Here is a 16,708-nt window from a genome sequence, read left to right on the forward strand (position 1 = left end):
CCATGATTGAAACATTTTTGTTCATTGAATATGCATATAAATCAAGGTACAATTCTTCTATAGATTCATGTGCCAATTATCATGTGAAAACCTTCCTTGAGTGAATAAAACTATCCTGCTCTACTTTTTTTTTTAATATATTTTTATATATACAAAATAGAAGAAAGTAATTTTTGTTAGTAAAATTTAATAGTCTGTCACAAGGCCCACAACAATTGCTTGAAATTGACAAAAATTCCCAACACTCCGAATCCGGTAAAGCCGAAAAAAAAAAAATCCGGAATGATGGACTTGGAGTATCTGCCATACGATGTGTTGCTGGAGATCCTGCATAGGCTACCCGTGAAATCCCTAATCCGATTGAGGTGCGTTTCAAAATCATGGAACTCTCTAATCATAAGTCCTGCCTTCATCAATTCCAATCTCACTCGAACTCGATCACACTCCGATTCCAACAAATTAATTGTTAGGTATTTGGATGTTGCACTCCGTGTAGAGCGCTACAAATTAATTCACGAAGACAATGACAATAATGTCTCCTCATCTGAAGAAATTCAAGACCTTAAGTTACCACTAAGGAGTAGTCGTCTTAGCTATTTTCAATTAGTCGGTTCCGCGAATGGATTGTTTTGTCTCTATGAAGGAAACCGCTTTATTCTTTGGAATCCTTGTATTAGAAAATTTATTACCCTTCCCAACCCTTCTGTTACTGCAGAATTTTTTTGTTATCTAGCGTTTGGGTTTGATTCGAGGACCAATGATTATAAGGTGGTGAGAATTGCCTATAAAAGTGATACTAGGTACGAAGGTGCCAAACCACCTCTGGTTGAGGTTTACTCTGTTAACGAGGGATCTTGGAGAGTAACTAGTGGTGGTGACTCATACCCGCCTAAGATTACTATGAGTATTCGGCCCCAGCAAGCAGCTTCTTTAAATGGAGCTGTTTATTTTGTGGCCAATGATTGGGGTAATGCCCAGAGTTTTATAGTTTTGTCATTTGATTTGGGTGATGAGGTTTTCCGCTTGATATCCTTGCCATATGGTAAATTTGGATCAGATGATCGTATTTTTACCTCAGAATTCAAAGGATTGCTTTCTCTAATATGTTATGAGAGTTGGCATTATATTTATTCTATTTGGGTGATGAAAGAGTACGGCATTGTGGATTCTTGGACTAAACAGTTCACTATTGACCTCAATATGCAATATTGGAAAGTTTTACGTTTCTGGAAGAATGATCATGTATTAGTGCAGAAAATGCAATCAGGTGGTTTGATGCTCTTTTCATATGACCCTGAGAGCCAACAAGTGAAGAATTTGGGGTTTTGTAAAAGCACAGGTTGTTCTTATGCTGATAATTATGTGGAGAACCTTGTCTTACTTGACAAACCAAATGAGGTAGTTCCCAAGGAGGAAAGTGAGCAAGAAGAGGAAGTGCAGGTAAAAAGGCTCGATTCAAGTATTCAACTCAAAATTTCAGCATTTACATTCCTCAGTTCTATCTTATTCTTGGTATATACTAGATATTTTTGTGTTGCTATACTTAAATATTAAGCTTCAAACCTCAATATATGGCTTTTGGATTTAATTTGTTCTTGAATGGATATAAAGATTAAAGAGTAGTCATAATTTTTTTAAATTTTTTTATAGGTAATGTAGCAAAATTTTATCAATTTAGAGAAAAAAAAAAAAAAAAAACCCAATGTACACAGGTAGTATACGAGAGAGAGAGTCTTAGAGTCTAACAAAAATAACACAAGTCCACCAACACCTTGAGAGAGAAAAAAGACAGCATGTTCAACGCAGCCATCCAATCATACAACAATTAGAGCAAAACCAGTTCCAACTACAATGATGTACATTCTGTCCCCTCAAAAGTCTGCCTATTTCTTGCCAAATAGTCCACATTAAACATGGAGGGATATCCCCCCAAATATTATTGGACTGATGATGGCCAAAATCCCCATTGTAGTTAAAGAACATGCTCTAAAGAGTGTTCAAAATTGTTAAATATGATTTTGTAGTTTTGGCTGATGATGGGATGAGTCATTTGCAAGCACGAAATGGTAAATGTAAATGAAGACTTATGTTATTATCTTTTCTATATGCTGAAAGTGTCACATCCAATCCATATTCTGTATGAAAATTTGTTTCATTTTCCATTTCGTTGCCTTCTGATACTGTGTCGTGTAACTGACATATTATTTTGCATCAGTGTAAGGTCAATAGAGTATAGCATTAGGCCAAACATAAGTTGCTTTAACCATGTAACTGTAGGTAGAGTCGTGTTTTGTTATGGGTTTTTTTTTTATTAAATGTGTTATGTTGTATTGAGTTTGGGAGTTGCATCGATCTGATGTGAACCTAGTGACAACCTTAGGGCTTGTTTTAAAAATGTAAAAAAAAAATAATGAACAAAAGCCACTTTTGGTCATTAAATTTTGCCTCATTTTTCCTATTTAGCTAGGGTTTCTAAAGTAGTGATAGAATCCTTGAATTTTTAGAATGATATAATTTGGTCTACATGCTAATTTGGACACTGACATTTCATGTGATTGGGCATGTTTATGATATTAAAAAAAAAGGTTCTAAATGGTTTAGAAATTATACACCAGTAATCTATAAGTGGATTACAAGTGCCAAGTGACTACCAAGATGGCTTATAATTGCTTCGTGGTATTGACATGGAACAAAAAAAGAGGATAAGATTGTCCACTTTTCTGAACTTGAATTTGTTGTATAGTTCTCTATTCTGCTGTTGGGAAAATACAATTTGGATTATTTTACGAATTTTTAACTATTTTGAAACTCTAGGGTCAAAACTGAAATGGGAGAAACTCTAAGGACCATAAGTGGTGTTTGCTCAAAAAATAAGTATTGTTTTGCTTAGCTGAATTATATGAAGTAGACTGCAGTCTATTGATTCACTTTGGTTGTTTGTTGATGTTGAAAGATTTTGACATTAATGGGGGCAAGGAGGGTAAAAAAACCCAATTCTCCTTAGCCTTACTCACTCCTAGACTGATTTTTTTTTTTTCCAAGCAGTCAGTTGGATGCCACATCTGCCATCGCTGGTGCCGGGTTATTGTTTTCTCAGCAAACTCAGCTCTTTGGCAAAAGGAAGTCCTCTCTCTCTTAATTTTCTGATTCTTTGAATGTGTTTAATTTGCTGGCCATGGCCAGAGTCCCTACTTCTTTGTTCATGCTTAACATGCTTGATAGATTGCCCCTATAATTGTGTGAGTACATCAAAACCCGTAGGTGCTACTAAGGGTAGGACAGCTAACACGAAAACTAGTCAAACACAAGTATACATTTTTTTTTTTTACTTATAAAAAATAAAAATCTATTGATATGATTGAGATGTAGTATGTATCTTATAGATTATATTTTTTTTTGTTTCCTTGAACCATGTTAGAGAACTGATATGATGGAGACATAATGCATATCTTATAGATTATATTTTTCTTTTTCCTTGAGCTATGTTAGACAACTGTTGTTATGTTTCCATTTTTTTTTTTTTTTGATAGGTAATAATAAGGAATAATATTATTAAGGAAAAAAAAAAAAAAAAGAAGGAAAATACATGGTGTTAATGATGATGAACATAGAAAAGCAAAAACAGAAAGCAAAGAGAAAAGAAATCAAGAGGCTATTCTATGAGAAAAAATAAACTCTATAAAAGAGGAACAATCCATAAAACCCCAGCACCATGACCAATCAAAAAGACTATGGTGGCACAAGTCTTTTAACTCAACCAACGTCTTCTCAGTATCCTCAAAGGAGCAACAATTTCGTTCCGTCCATACAGTCCACATTAAACAGCTTAGAATCAAATTCCAAATATCTGAACTATGCTTTCTATGCCAGTGACTCCAACAAAATAACAACCCTACCTCGAAAGCCTGGCATGACCCTCTCATGGTTTTCTTGGATAGGTGTAATGATTTTATCTCTTTCATTTCATGGTACCCCTTCTACCCCAGGATAGTTAGAACTGATGTGATGCAGTCTCTCTCATTATGTGAGTTCCATAAGAGAAACAATATGTGCTGCAGGAATAAGGGGTGTTTTTCAAACTAATTCCTCGAATTTACATTCCTTTGTAACAGCCATCAGATCCCAAAAGGCTCTAAAGACTACCCTTTATAAAACATATGAAATGGATCAGCAAATGGTTCACGGTCTCACCATTTATATAGGTGCATACATCACCTTACATACTTTCTAAATGAAAAATGAGGCCCTCCTTTGGGCATTAAAGCACTAAAGACTCTTCTACTTTACCCCAAATAACCTCATACTAAGAAAAAACATCAAAATTATCAATCCCCTTAAATTTTCATCTCATCCTATCGGTTGCTAACCTCTTGGGGATATTTGAGTAGATAAGATCTAAAAAAAAATTAATTGACTCCAATTTCTAAACATGAAAACCTTTTAGTAAATCTCACATTCCAACCCCATCGCACCCCATTTAATCGACTATCCATGGCTAAATGTATGACATAGACTCTTTATCTTCAAATTAAAATGTGTTTCATCACACTCTTTTTGATTGGTCAAGGTGTTGGGGTTTTTCTATTTGTTCATCTGTCCTTGAGTTCCTAGCTTTGAAGAGTGAAATTTTGTTCTCTGCTATACCAAAATTAGTGAAACAAAACAACAGATTCTTCATGTCTTACCTTTTAAGGAAGGGATTCTTCCTGTCAAATATCTTGGATTACCTCTCATACCAGGGAACTGTCTTATATGGATCAAAAGTTGGTTTTGGAGAAGATAGCTGCTAGAATAAATTCTTGGGCAGCTAAAAACCTATCTTTTGCTGGTATAGTCCAACTTATTCAATATGTTTTGTTTGGGATTCAAGTTTATTGGACAAGCTATTTCATTTTTCCAGCTAAGCTCATTAAGGACATTGAGAAGCTTTTCAATCTGATCAGGTTGTTCATATAGCTAAAGTAGCTTGGACTCAAGTTTGTTTGCCAACAAAGGAGGGTGACTTGGGGCTGAAAAGGGTTAGGGAGGGAGTGGAATAGGGCTGCAATAATGAAGCACATTTGGATGTTGCTTGTGCAAGCTGGCTCCTTGTGGGTGGCATGGATACACAAATACCTTTTGAAAGGGCAAAGTTTTTGGGAGGTAAAACCCCCCCAGAACTATTCTTGGGGATGTAGATAGATTCTAAAGCTTAGGGAATCTGTGAGAGGTTTTTTAAATGGAAAATTGGAGATGGGAGTAGGGTCTCTGGCATGATAATTGGCATCCTCAAGGGGTCCTAAGTCAAAAATTTGATACTAAAGCCATATTTGCAGCAGGCAGCTATCCTTCAGCTAGGGTGTCTAGTATTATTGTTAATGGCCATTGGCAGTGGAGGCCTCCTCGATCTATGGATCAAAGTCTTTTACAGCAGCAATGTTGGTTCCTATTCATGGAGAAGACACTTTAGTATGGACTCTAACTAAAAATTGTATATTTTCTTGTAAATCTTCTTAGGAAGCCCTTAGAAATAGAAGCAATGAAGTTGATTGGGATAAAGTGGTTTGGGATGCTGCCATCATGCCAAAACATGCATTTATTTTTTGGTTGGCTATTCAGGATAGGCTTTCCACATTTGATAGATTAGTTAAGTGGGGCTGGCAAGGAAATTTGTTGTGTGGATTCTGCAGAAACAAGTGTGAATCCAGGGATCATATTTTCTTTGAATGTTCCTTTTCAAGCAGGATGTGGCAGCAAGTAGTGTGGGAATGTTTATGGCAGCAGGTGCCTAATCACTGTGGAGCAGTAATTGATTGGGGGGAAAATTTAACCTGTAGAAGTATACAATCAAGAGTGGGGAAAATGGCCGTAGCAGCTGCTGTATATCATATCTGGAGGCCGAGGAACATTTGTAAATTTTTAAAAATTATGTTTACTGAAGAACAAATGGTTAAAAGAATTTTTTTTTGGAAATAAAATGGAGAATAGGGGCCTTTGTGCCTAAAAGGATCACTGCAATTGACAGTAAGTATATGTCAAAGATTAGGTGTTAGACAATTTTTTTGTAGCATGGTTGTGACTGGTTTGGTGATGGTTGAGCTAGCTGTCGTGTGCTTGTGCTAAAAAAAAACAAGAATAATTTGAAAATAGAAAGTGGGGCTGGTGAATCACGTATCCCCTGCTTACTGCTTTCAAATTGTGCAGCTTCTGTGCTAGCTAGATGATGTTTGCTGCTAGTAGGTTATTTGACTAATCCTCTAGGTGGAGTGTAATATATTTGCTGGAGAGTTTGTATGCACCCCTTTCTTGGTGTAATTTATTAGTTTGGTGGAGGTGGTTCTGTTTAGTTTTCAAAATGGGGTTTGCAGTTCGTTTGCTGCTGGTTTGGTGTTTTGGACTTCACTGTAGATCTTTCTTTTGTTTTTTTAATATATATATATATATATATATAAATTTATAGATAATCACTGTACTTTGGCTATGTTTGTTTCATGGATAATCAGGGGAAAGAAATGAATTTCAGGATTATTTTCTAGTATGGTTGATAATTCAAGGAAATTTGCCTTTACTGTTTATTGATTATTGATTTGGTTTTGGTGCTTTATATATCTTTATTTGTTGATTATCTTTATTATTACTACCTAATAAAAAAAACAAAGACTGTAAATACAAATATTGGAATTCATAGTTGGTTGGATTCTTTGTACCGCGGAATTGACAGTCCTTGGACAGCACTTGGTTAATTGTTCATTGTAGTTTAGTTTATATGGTTTGTAATGTGACACAATTCTTGTGTCTATTATTATTGTATTAGTAGGTGATTTTAGAGTATGGTTGCTAATAGGAGAAAATTTATCCATACTATTATTTAAGGAGCTTCCCCTATTTGGATTCTTCAATTTTTTTTTTTTTTTTGTTCAAAAATGCCCATACACTCCTATGTTTAAGTAGAAACAAAATTAAAAGATAATCGAGTCAAAATACAATTCTAATTCCCACTAAAATATTACCTAAAAAATAGAGTCACTCTCCTGTTAATTTTCAAATTGTTTTATCCACTTATAAATTAGATTTCAAAATAAAAATTATATATAAAATAAATACATAGTTTTTTTTTTTTTGCTATAAAATAGGACCAATAAGACTCATGACACTTCTGGTTGTATTATGCATAATATTAATGACAAAATGTATAAACCACAAATTAGAACGAATGAAAAATTATGAATTAACAAAAAAAAAAAAAAAAAAAAAAAAGCCTCATCATATGCGTGAAGTGCATGTGATGAGGCTAGTTTTAGCTAATGATTTTATAAATTGAAGATTAATATTTTTTTTGATTGTCATGTTGCAGATAACAACAATTCGTAGAAGGATTGAAGGATGCAGTTGTGTAATGTGGCAGTAGTTTTTTCTTTTTGCCTAGAATTTTTTCTCTTTTTTTTTTTTTGGGCCTATGGCTCTTTGTCAAGCCTTCTTTGTTTGGGAAGGATCATTTTAAATTTTAGACAAAAATGTAAAGTACACTTTCTATTTAGAATAATTTTAAATTTTTTTTAATAAACTAAGATATTTTATTAGAAGACAAGATTACTTCGTGTTCAAGATGATAAACAAAGAATCCAAAAGAATTGCACATGAATGAAGCGATTCTATAAAATCTAAATGGAATGCAACTATTAGGACCCCACACATGAGACCAATGAAACTTAGTTCAAATCATCAATGATTCCAACTTAACATAAGATATATATATATATATATATATATTGGAACTTAACGAGTCAAAATTCCAAATATTTGAGGGATGTTTTCAAACTAATTCCTCCAATCTACCTTCCCTAGTAATAGCCATTGGATCTCAAAAGGCCCTAAATACTACCTTCTATAAAACATATTAAATGGATCAACAATTGGTCTATAGTTTCACCATTTATATAGGTGCATGCATACAACACCTCCCATACTACTTTCCAAATGAAAAATGAGCACTTCTTCGGGGTTTAACACACTAAAGACTCTTCTATTTTACCCCAAATGATATCATACTAAAAACGAACATCAAAATGACCACTCCCCTTGAATTTTCATTTCATCCAATTGGTCACTAACCTCTTTGGGATATTTGAGTACAGAAGATTTGAAAGAAAATTCATTGACACCAATTTCTAAGCATGAAAACCTTTAATAAATTTCACATTCCAACTCCATTGCACCCCATCTAATGGACCATCCATGATTGAATTAATTGAAACATCCTTATTCATTGAATAGGCATATAAAGTAGGGTTTAACTCATCTAGAGAATGAGTCATGTGCCAATTATCATGCAAAAACCTTACCTAAGTTAATAAAGTTATCCCAACCTTCCTTAATCCTCCTCCATTGGTTACACCCATGCATTCCTCTAATTGATTTTGAAATTTAACCTCTCCATTGATGTCTAAAGTTTACAATTTTGGACATTAGCCCTAATGTTTGAAATCATTTTTAATATTAATATTTTGTTCATTTTACTAGTTAAGTTACGTGGCCATTAAATTTTGCATCTCTGATCAAATCTCATATTCACTAAAATGAATTTTGCCTCAAGTTTGTTTTTGACAAAAGGCCTTCTAAATTTCAAGTAATTTGATAAGATTTTATTTATTTATTTTTTGATGATATAAAATTTTGATTTTTATTGAAATTGAAAAAGAAAAGAAAAGAAAAATAAGGATATTATTATTTACTAAAGAACTTGTAGTGCCTACCTACAAGGTGTTTTTTTTTTTTTTTTTTTGGAAAATAACACTAAAACTCTTAACTATTTTGTTAATTAGCATACTTTTTAAACTATTTAGGGAACTAACATTTCGAGTGCAATAGACTCGATTTTGGAGTGCAAAAACCTAGTCCATTGAACTCGATTTCACAATCTTTCCTTCTTCACTCCGTCTCTCCCTCAGATCACTCAACAAACCCAATGAAACCCAAAAACCCAGAGAGAGAAACATCAAGAAACCCACCCAAAGATCCAGAGAGAAACATCATACCCCGTTGCCGTTGCCTGCCTTTACCGCCTGGGTTCAATCGTTGCTGCCTTCGCTGTTGAGGGTTTGTTTTTTCTGTCTTTGTGGTTTGGGTTTTTTGTTCTTCATGGGTGTCTTCGTTGGTTTGGGTTTTCCTCATGGGTTTTGGGTTTCTTCATGTGTTGAGTTTCTGTTCTTCATGGATGAGAAATCGAGCCTTACAAACTCGATTTCAATTTAAATGAAATTGAGTTCTGCAAACTCGATTTAGCACTCCCAAAATCGAGTATGTTACACTCGGAATGTTAGTTTCCTAAATTGTTTTGAAAACGTACTAACTAACAAAATTGTTTGAAAATTAATGTTATTTTGAAGAAAAAAAATCCCTACGAGCCACATACAATTTCAATTTTTCTAAGGGAAAAAAAAAAGTTTGTTTGTAAAAGTTAATTGTCTGCCACAGGCCCACAATCACAAGGACTACAACATGTGCTTCAAATATAAAATTTTCCCTAGTCTGAAATTGGTAAAGCCGAAAAAAAGAAAGAAAGAAAGAAAAGGAATGTTTGAGTATCTGCCATTCGAAGTGTTGCTGGAGATCCTGCATAGACTACCCTTGAAATCCCTAATTCAATTCAGGTGCGTTTCCAAATCATGCAACTCTCTAATTACAAGTCCTGCCTTCATCAATTCCAGTCTCACTCGATCACACTCCAATTCCAACAAATTAATTGTTAGGTATTTGGATGTCAAACCCCATGTAGAGCGCTACAAATTAATACACGAAGACAATGACAATAATGACTCCTTATCTGAACAAATTCAAGATCTTGAGTTCCCACTAAGGAGTAGATGCGATTGTTTTCAATTAGTCGGTTCCGTGAATGGATTGTTTTGCCTTTATGAAGAAAACCGCTTTATTCTTTGGAATCCTTGTATTAGAAAATTTATTATCCTTCCCAAGACTTCCGTTACTGGCCTCTTTCCTTGTTACTTAGCGTTGGGGTTTGATTCAAGGGACAATGATTATAAGGTGGTGAGAATTGCATATCAATTAGTAAAAATTAGGTCCGAAGGTGCCAAACCACCTCTGGTTGAGGTTTACTCTGTAAGAGAGGGATCTTGGAGAATAACTAGTGGTGGCGACTCATATCCGCCTAAGATTACTATTAGTAATTGGCCCCATCAAGCAGCTTCTTTAAATGGAGCTGTTTATTTTCCGGCGAATGATTGGGGCGAAGCCCAGAGTTCAGTAGTTTTGTCATTTGATTTAGGTGATGAGGTTTTCCGCGTGATATCCTTGCCAAATGGTAAATTCAAATTGACTGCTCATATTGTTACCTCAGTATTCAAAGGATTGCTTTCTCTAATATGTTATGAGCATCAGCATATGGGCGAGTATTATATGGGCAGTGTCAAGTGTTGTTCTGTTTGGGTTATGAAAGAGTATGGTGTTGTGGATTCTTGGACTAAACAGTTCACTATTGACCTCGATATGCAATATTGGAAAGTGTTAGGTTTCTGGAAGAATGATCATATATTAGTGCAGAAAATACAACTAGATGGTTCGATGCTCATTTCATATGACCCTGAGAGCCAACAAGTGAACAATTTGGGATTTTATAGAAGCAGATGGCATTCTTATTCTTATGTTGATAATTATGTGGAGAATCTTGTCTTACTTGACAAACCAAATGATGCAGTTTCCAAGAGGAAAGTGAGCAAGAAGAGGAAGTGCAGGTAAAAAGGCTCGATTCAAGTATTCAACTCAAAATTTTAGCATTTACATTCCTCAGTTCTATCTTATTCTTGGTATATACTAGATATTTTTGCATTGCTATAAGTAAATATTAAGTTTCAAACCTCAATATATGGCTTTTGGATTTAATTTTTTCTTGAATGGATAAAAAGAGTAGTCATAATTTTTTAAATTTTTTTATAGGTAATGTAGCAAAATTTTATCCATTTAAAGAAAAAAGAAAAAAAGAAAAAAAAGACATAATGTACAAAAATAACACAAGTCCGCAAACTCCTTGAAAGAGGAAAAAGACAGCCTGTTCAAGGCAGCCATCCAATCATACAACAATCACAGCAAAAGCAGTTTCAACTACAATGATGTATGTTCTGTCCCCCCAAAAGTATGCCTATTTCTTGCCAAATAGTCCACATTAAACATGGAGGGATATCCCCCCAAATAATATTGGACTGATGATGGCCAAAATCCCCATTGTAGTTGAAGAAGATGCTCTAAAGAGTGTTCAAAATTGTTAAATATGATTTTGTGGTTTTGGCTGATGACAGGATGAGTCATTCGCAAGCACGAAATGGTAAATGTAAATGAACACTTATGTTATTATCTTTTTCTATATGCTGAAAGTGTCACATCCAATCTGTATTCTATATGAAAATTTTTTTCACTTTCCATTTCGTTAGACATGCTTAGATTTTTCTGCTGTGATCAGCCGTTGCCTTCTGATACTGTGTTGTGTGACTGACATATAGTTTTGCATCAATGTAAAGTCAATAGAGTATAGCATTAGACCAAACATAAGTTGCTGTAACCATGTACCTGTAGGTAGAGCTGTGTTTTGTTTGGGGTTTTTATTGATTAAATGTGTTATGTTGTATTGAGTATGGGAATTGCATCGATCTGACGTGACCCTAGTGACAACCTTAGAGTTTGTTTTAAAAAAAAAAAAAGAGCAAAAGCCACTTTTGGTCATTAAATTTTGCCTCATTTTTCCTATTGAGCTAGGGTTTCTAAAGTAGTAATGGAATCCTTAAATTTCTAGAATGATATAATTTGGTCTACATGCTAATTTGGACACTGACATTTCATGTGATTGGGCACGTTTATGATTAAAAAAAAAAAAAGGTTCTAAATGGTTTAGAAATTGTACACCGGTAATCTAGGTGGATTACAAGTGCCATGTGACTACCAAGATGGCTTATAATTGCTTTGTGGTATTGACATGTAACAAAAAAAGAGGATAAGATTGTCCACTTTTTTGAACTTGAATTTGTTGTATAGTTCTCTATTCTGCTGTTGGGAAAATACAAATTGGATTATTTTACAAATTTTTAACTATGTTGAAACTCTAAGGTCGAAACTGAAAAATGGGAGAAACTCTAAGGACCATAAGTGGTGTTTGCCCAAAAAATAAGTATTGTTTTGTTTAGCTGAATTATATGAAGTAGACTGCAGTCTATTGATTCACTTTGGTTGTTAGTTGATGTGGAAAGATTATTGACATTAATGGGGCAAGGAGGGTAAATTGGACCTTGTATTACTTCTCCAGTAATTGTTTTGGCTTTTCTATGGAAAATTGATTAGGGTTTTGCAGAGAGGACTTTGGAATTGAATTATGGGTATAGAATAGGATTTTAATTGGGACCTTTTTTTCTATAGAAGTTTTATTTTACTAATCAAACAAATATAGTATAGTATTATTTAATTATTAAATGGCCTGGTTTGCTATAGGGAGAAAATTATATCTACGTTTATGGTATATTATATAGAAATTAGAAGGAAAATGATGTAAGTGTAAGCAATCACAGCTTAGGTTTCTTTAGGCAGTTGGACTTAATAAAAGAAGGTAATCACAACCTCAAAAAAGAACCAACGCTGTTGGACTCTTTCTTTCAACTTCTAGAGGAATTGGAATTTCTTCTTTTATGTTTCATAAATGTGCAAATACCCCAATTCTGTTACAACCTCAGTTAATGTGGACTATTTGGACTAAATGGAATCAGCGTTCTTTTGAGGATACAGGAAAATCTTTGGCTCAGTTGTTAGATTTATGTCATCGGACCCTTTTTGGTTGGTCTCGGTGTTGGGATCTCTCTGATTGTTCTACACTTATGGATTTTCTTTTGTCTCTTAGAATAGGTTAGTGACAGTTCGTTTATTATCTTTCTTTGTTTACCATTTCACAACATGTAGTGGACAAATTAGAGAGGATTAAGAGGAATTTCCTTTGGGGGAGATCTGATGTAGTTTTTAAATATCCACTTGTTGCTTGGGATAAGGTTATTTGGCCGGTGGAGGCAAGTGGTTTGGGGATTCTGAGGATTGGGCTTTTTAAACAAGTTTTGCTTGGGAAGTGGCTATGGCGCTTTGGGAAGGAAGTTACCCATTTATGGCTTCAGGTCATTGCCACCATATATGGGGAGGGTAGTGGAGGTGGTGCACTAGAGTTGTTAGAGGGACACATGGCTGTGGGTTGTGGAGGAAGAGAATTAGAAAAGATGCAGATAGTTTCTTTAGTCATATGGTGTATGCAGAGGGAGAGGGTAGTCGCATTCGATTCTGGCTTGACCCTTGGAGCGGTCCTACTTCTTTGAAAGAGTTATATCTGGAACTATTTGTCTGTGCTATGGCTCAAAAGGCTTTGATTTCTGATCTGTTTTTTTATGCACCAGATGGGGGTGGTAGGAGTTGAAACTTACTTTTCTGTCGTGCATTCAATGACTACGAAAATGGGAGATTTTACTCCTTTGTTTTTTTAGCATGTTTCTACCAGAATACCAAGGGGGAGAGTGATGATGTTCTAATTTGGCAGTTGAATCGTAGTGGTATTTTTGATATGCGCACCTTTTATAATTCTTTATTAAAATCCCCTTCTGTTTCTTTCCTTTGGCAGAGCATTTGGTGTATTAAGGTAACTAAAAGGGTGTCTTTCTTTTTATGGACTGCTGTTAGGGATGAGATTCTTACCGTAGATAACCTTGTTAAGAAGAAATTGCCTCTTGTTAATTAGTGTTGTCTTTGTCGGTGTGATGAGGAAACTGTGGATCTCCTTTTACTCCATTGTAAGTTTGCTCATGCTTTGTGGAGTGAGGTTTTCCTTATGTTTGGTGTTCAATGGGTGATGTAGTATATAGTTGACTCTTCTTTTCACTTGGAGGAATTGTTTGGGGAATTATTCTTCAAATGTTTGGAATATGGTACCGGCATGTCTTATGTGGTTAGTATGGAAGGAACGCAATGCCCAAACTTTTGAGGACATTGAGAGACCTATTGAACTGTTAAAGACATCGCTAGCTAGGACTTTGTTTTGGGGCCTCACGCATTGTATTTCCTTGTCTGATTTTCTTATTTCTCTTAGATCTGCTATTTGATTTGTTTGTGTTCTTTCTTTGCCATGTGTTTACAATCGTAAACACATTGCATTTTTGCTATCAATAAAACTTTTATTACCTAGCAAAAAAAAAAGGATCACAACAATTGAGAGAAGTAAACGTAAAAGATTACTTGTTAGACAATTTTTTTGTAGCATGGTTGACTGGTTTGGTGATGGCTGAGCTAGTAGTCATGTGCTAGTGGTTAAAAAAAATAAAACAAGGCAAATAGAAAGTGGGGCTGGTGAATCACTTATCCCCTGCTTCCTGCCTTCAAAGTGTTGCAGCTTCTGTTCTAGTTTGCTGTTCTGGTCTTGTGCATAGATGATGTTTGCTTCTAGTAGGTTATTTGACTAATCCTCTAGGTGGAGTGTAATATATTTGCTGGAGAGTTTGTATGCACCCCTTTCTTGGTGTAATTTGCTAGTTTGGGAGAGTTAGTTCTGTTTAGTTTTCAAAATGGGGTTTGCAGTTTGTTTGCTGCTGGTTTGGTGTTTTGGACTCCACTTTAGATCTTTCTTTTGTTTTTTTTAATACATTTTTATTCATAAATAAAAAAATATTTATATATATATATATAAATATATATATATATTATCATTGTACTTTGGCTGTTTGTTTCTTGGATAATCAGGGAAAAGAAATGAATTTCAGGATTATTTACTAGTATGATTGATAATACAAGGAAATTTGCCTTTACTGTTTATTGATTTGATTTTGGTGTTTTATATGAATTTATTTGTTGATTATCTTTATTATCACAACCAATAAAAATAAAAAAAAAAAAAAAAAAAAAAAAAAAAAAAAAAAAAAAAAAAAAAAAAAAAAAACAAAACAAAACAAAACAAAACAAAGACTGCAAATACAAATATTTAAAAAGTGGGAATTGATTGGAATTCATTAGTTGGTTGGATTCTTTGTACGGTAGAATTGGCAGTCCTTGGACAGCACTTGGTTAAGGGTTCGTTATAGTTTATTTTATATGGTTTGTAATATGACACAATTCTTGTCTATTATTGTTGTATTGGTAATCTGATTGTTGTTAGTAGGTGATTTCAGAGTATGGTTGGTACTAGGAGAATTTTTTTTTTTTGCTAATGATTTTATAAATTGAAGATTAATATTTTTTTGTGATTGTCATTTGTGTTGCAGGTAACAAAAATACATAGGGCTGAAGGATGCATTCACGTAATGTGGCAGCTGTTTTTTCTTTTTGTCCAGATTTGTTTTTTGGCCTATGGATCTTTGTCAAGCCTTCTTTGTTTGGAAAGGATCATTTAAAATTTTAGACAAAAATGTTAAGTGTCTTTCTAAGTCTAGGCTAGTTTTAATTTTTTTATAAACAAAGATATTTTATTAAAAGACAAGATTACTTTGTGTTCATGTTTTTCGAATTAATTCCTCCAATCTACCTTTTAATAAATCTAAAAAAAAACTCTGGCTCCAATTTCTCAACATGAAAACCTCTTAATAAATCTCAAATTCCAACTCTATTTCACCCAACCTAATTGACTATCCATGATTGATGATTGAAACATTTTTGTTCAATGAATATGCATATAAATCAAGGTGCAACTCTTCTATAGAATGATTCATGTGCCAATTATCATGTGGAACCTTACTCGAGTGAATAAAGTTATCCCAATCTACTTTTTTATTTTTTTTATTTTATATATATATATATATATATATATATAAAAATAGAAAAAATAGAGTAATTTTTGTTAGTAAAATTAAATTGTCTGTCACAAGGCCCACAACAAGTACTTTAAATTGAACAAATTTCCAACACTCAGGGCCCGTTTGGTAGGGTATTTCAAACACTTATTTTCAGTTTTTAAATAACATTACACACTTTTTCACACACTTTTTCATCTACACGTATTTAAAAAAAAATTACAAACAACACTACTCAAACTTCCCTACCAAATGGGCCCTCAGAATTTGGTAAAGCCAAAAAAAAAAAAATCCACGATTCAAGTGCTCTTGTCACATGATTCGATGCTCTCGTCATATGACCCTGAGAGCCAACAAGAGAAGAATTTGGGGTTTTATAAAAGCACTTGTTATTCTTATGCTGATAATTATGTGAGGAATCTTACCTTACTTGACAAACCAAATGATGTAGTTTCTAAGAGGAAAGTGAGCAAGAAGAGGAAGTGCAGGTAAAAAGGCTCAATTTAAGCATTCAACTAAAAATTTCAGCATTTACATTCCTCAGTTCTATCTTATTCTTGGTATATACTAGATATTTTTGTGTTGCTATAAGTAAATATTAAGTTTCAAACCTCAATATATGGCTTTTGGATTTAACTTTTTCTTGAATGGATATAAAGACTAAAGAGTAGTCATAATTTTTTTTAAAAATATTTATAGGTAATGTAGCAAAATTTTATCAATTTAGAGGAAAAAAAAAAAGATCCAATGTACACAGGTAGTATACGAGAGAGAGTCTTAGAGTCTAACAAAAATAACACTAGTCCACAAACTCCTTGAGAGAGAAAAAAGACAGCCTGTTCAACGCAGCCATCAAATCATACAACAATCACAGCAAAAACAATTTCAACTACAATGATGTATGTTCTGTCCCCTCAAAA

General features: G+C 34.0%; 2 protein-coding genes across 3 annotated transcripts; both read left to right on the plus strand.

Moving 5' to 3' along the window:
• The first annotated feature begins 274 nt into the window (after positions 1-274).
• Positions 275-7,489, plus strand: LOC115987467 (F-box/kelch-repeat protein At3g23880-like). Of its 2 annotated transcripts, XM_031111010.1 has the most exons (3): positions 275-1,440; positions 3,046-3,120; positions 7,334-7,489. In XM_031111010.1, exons 1-3 carry the CDS (start codon positions 283-285, stop codon positions 7,385-7,387), a joined length of 1,287 nt encoding a protein of 428 aa, XP_030966870.1. In that variant the 5' UTR covers positions 275-282; the 3' UTR covers positions 7,388-7,489. The 2 variants fall into 2 exon arrangements, with proteins under 2 accessions (XP_030966870.1, XP_030966871.1); XM_031111011.1 differs by lacking the exon at positions 3,046-3,120.
• A 2,024-nt stretch (positions 7,490-9,513) lies between these two features.
• LOC115987468 (F-box/kelch-repeat protein At3g23880-like) lies at positions 9,514-15,449 on the plus strand. Its single transcript, XM_031111013.1, has 2 exons — positions 9,514-10,730; positions 15,264-15,449. The coding sequence occupies exons 1-2, from the start codon at positions 9,553-9,555 to the stop codon at positions 15,265-15,267; spliced, it is 1,182 nt and encodes a 393-aa protein (XP_030966873.1). The 5' UTR covers positions 9,514-9,552; the 3' UTR covers positions 15,268-15,449.
• Positions 15,450-16,708: the final 1,259 nt, after the last annotated feature.

This window comes from Quercus lobata, chromosome 4 (assembly GCF_001633185.2).
Source record: "Quercus lobata isolate SW786 chromosome 4, ValleyOak3.0 Primary Assembly, whole genome shotgun sequence".
In the NCBI taxonomy this organism is placed as follows: domain Eukaryota; kingdom Viridiplantae; phylum Streptophyta; class Magnoliopsida; order Fagales; family Fagaceae; genus Quercus; species Quercus lobata.

Excerpts from the sequence above, each read along its gene's own strand:
- LOC115987467 (XM_031111010.1), top strand. The coding sequence starts at position 283 with ATGATGGACTTGGAGTATCTGCCATACGATGTGTTGCTGGAGATCCTG. Across the intron at positions 1,441-3,045 it reads AGCAAGAAGAGGAAGTGCAG|TCAGTTGGATGCCACATCTG; the intron begins GTAAAAAGGCTC and ends TTTTCCAAGCAG. Across the intron at positions 3,121-7,333 it reads ACTCAGCTCTTTGGCAAAAG|ATAACAACAATTCGTAGAAG; the intron begins GAAGTCCTCTCT and ends GTCATGTTGCAG.
- LOC115987468 (XM_031111013.1), top strand. The coding sequence starts at position 9,553 with ATGTTTGAGTATCTGCCATTCGAAGTGTTGCTGGAGATCCTGCATAGA.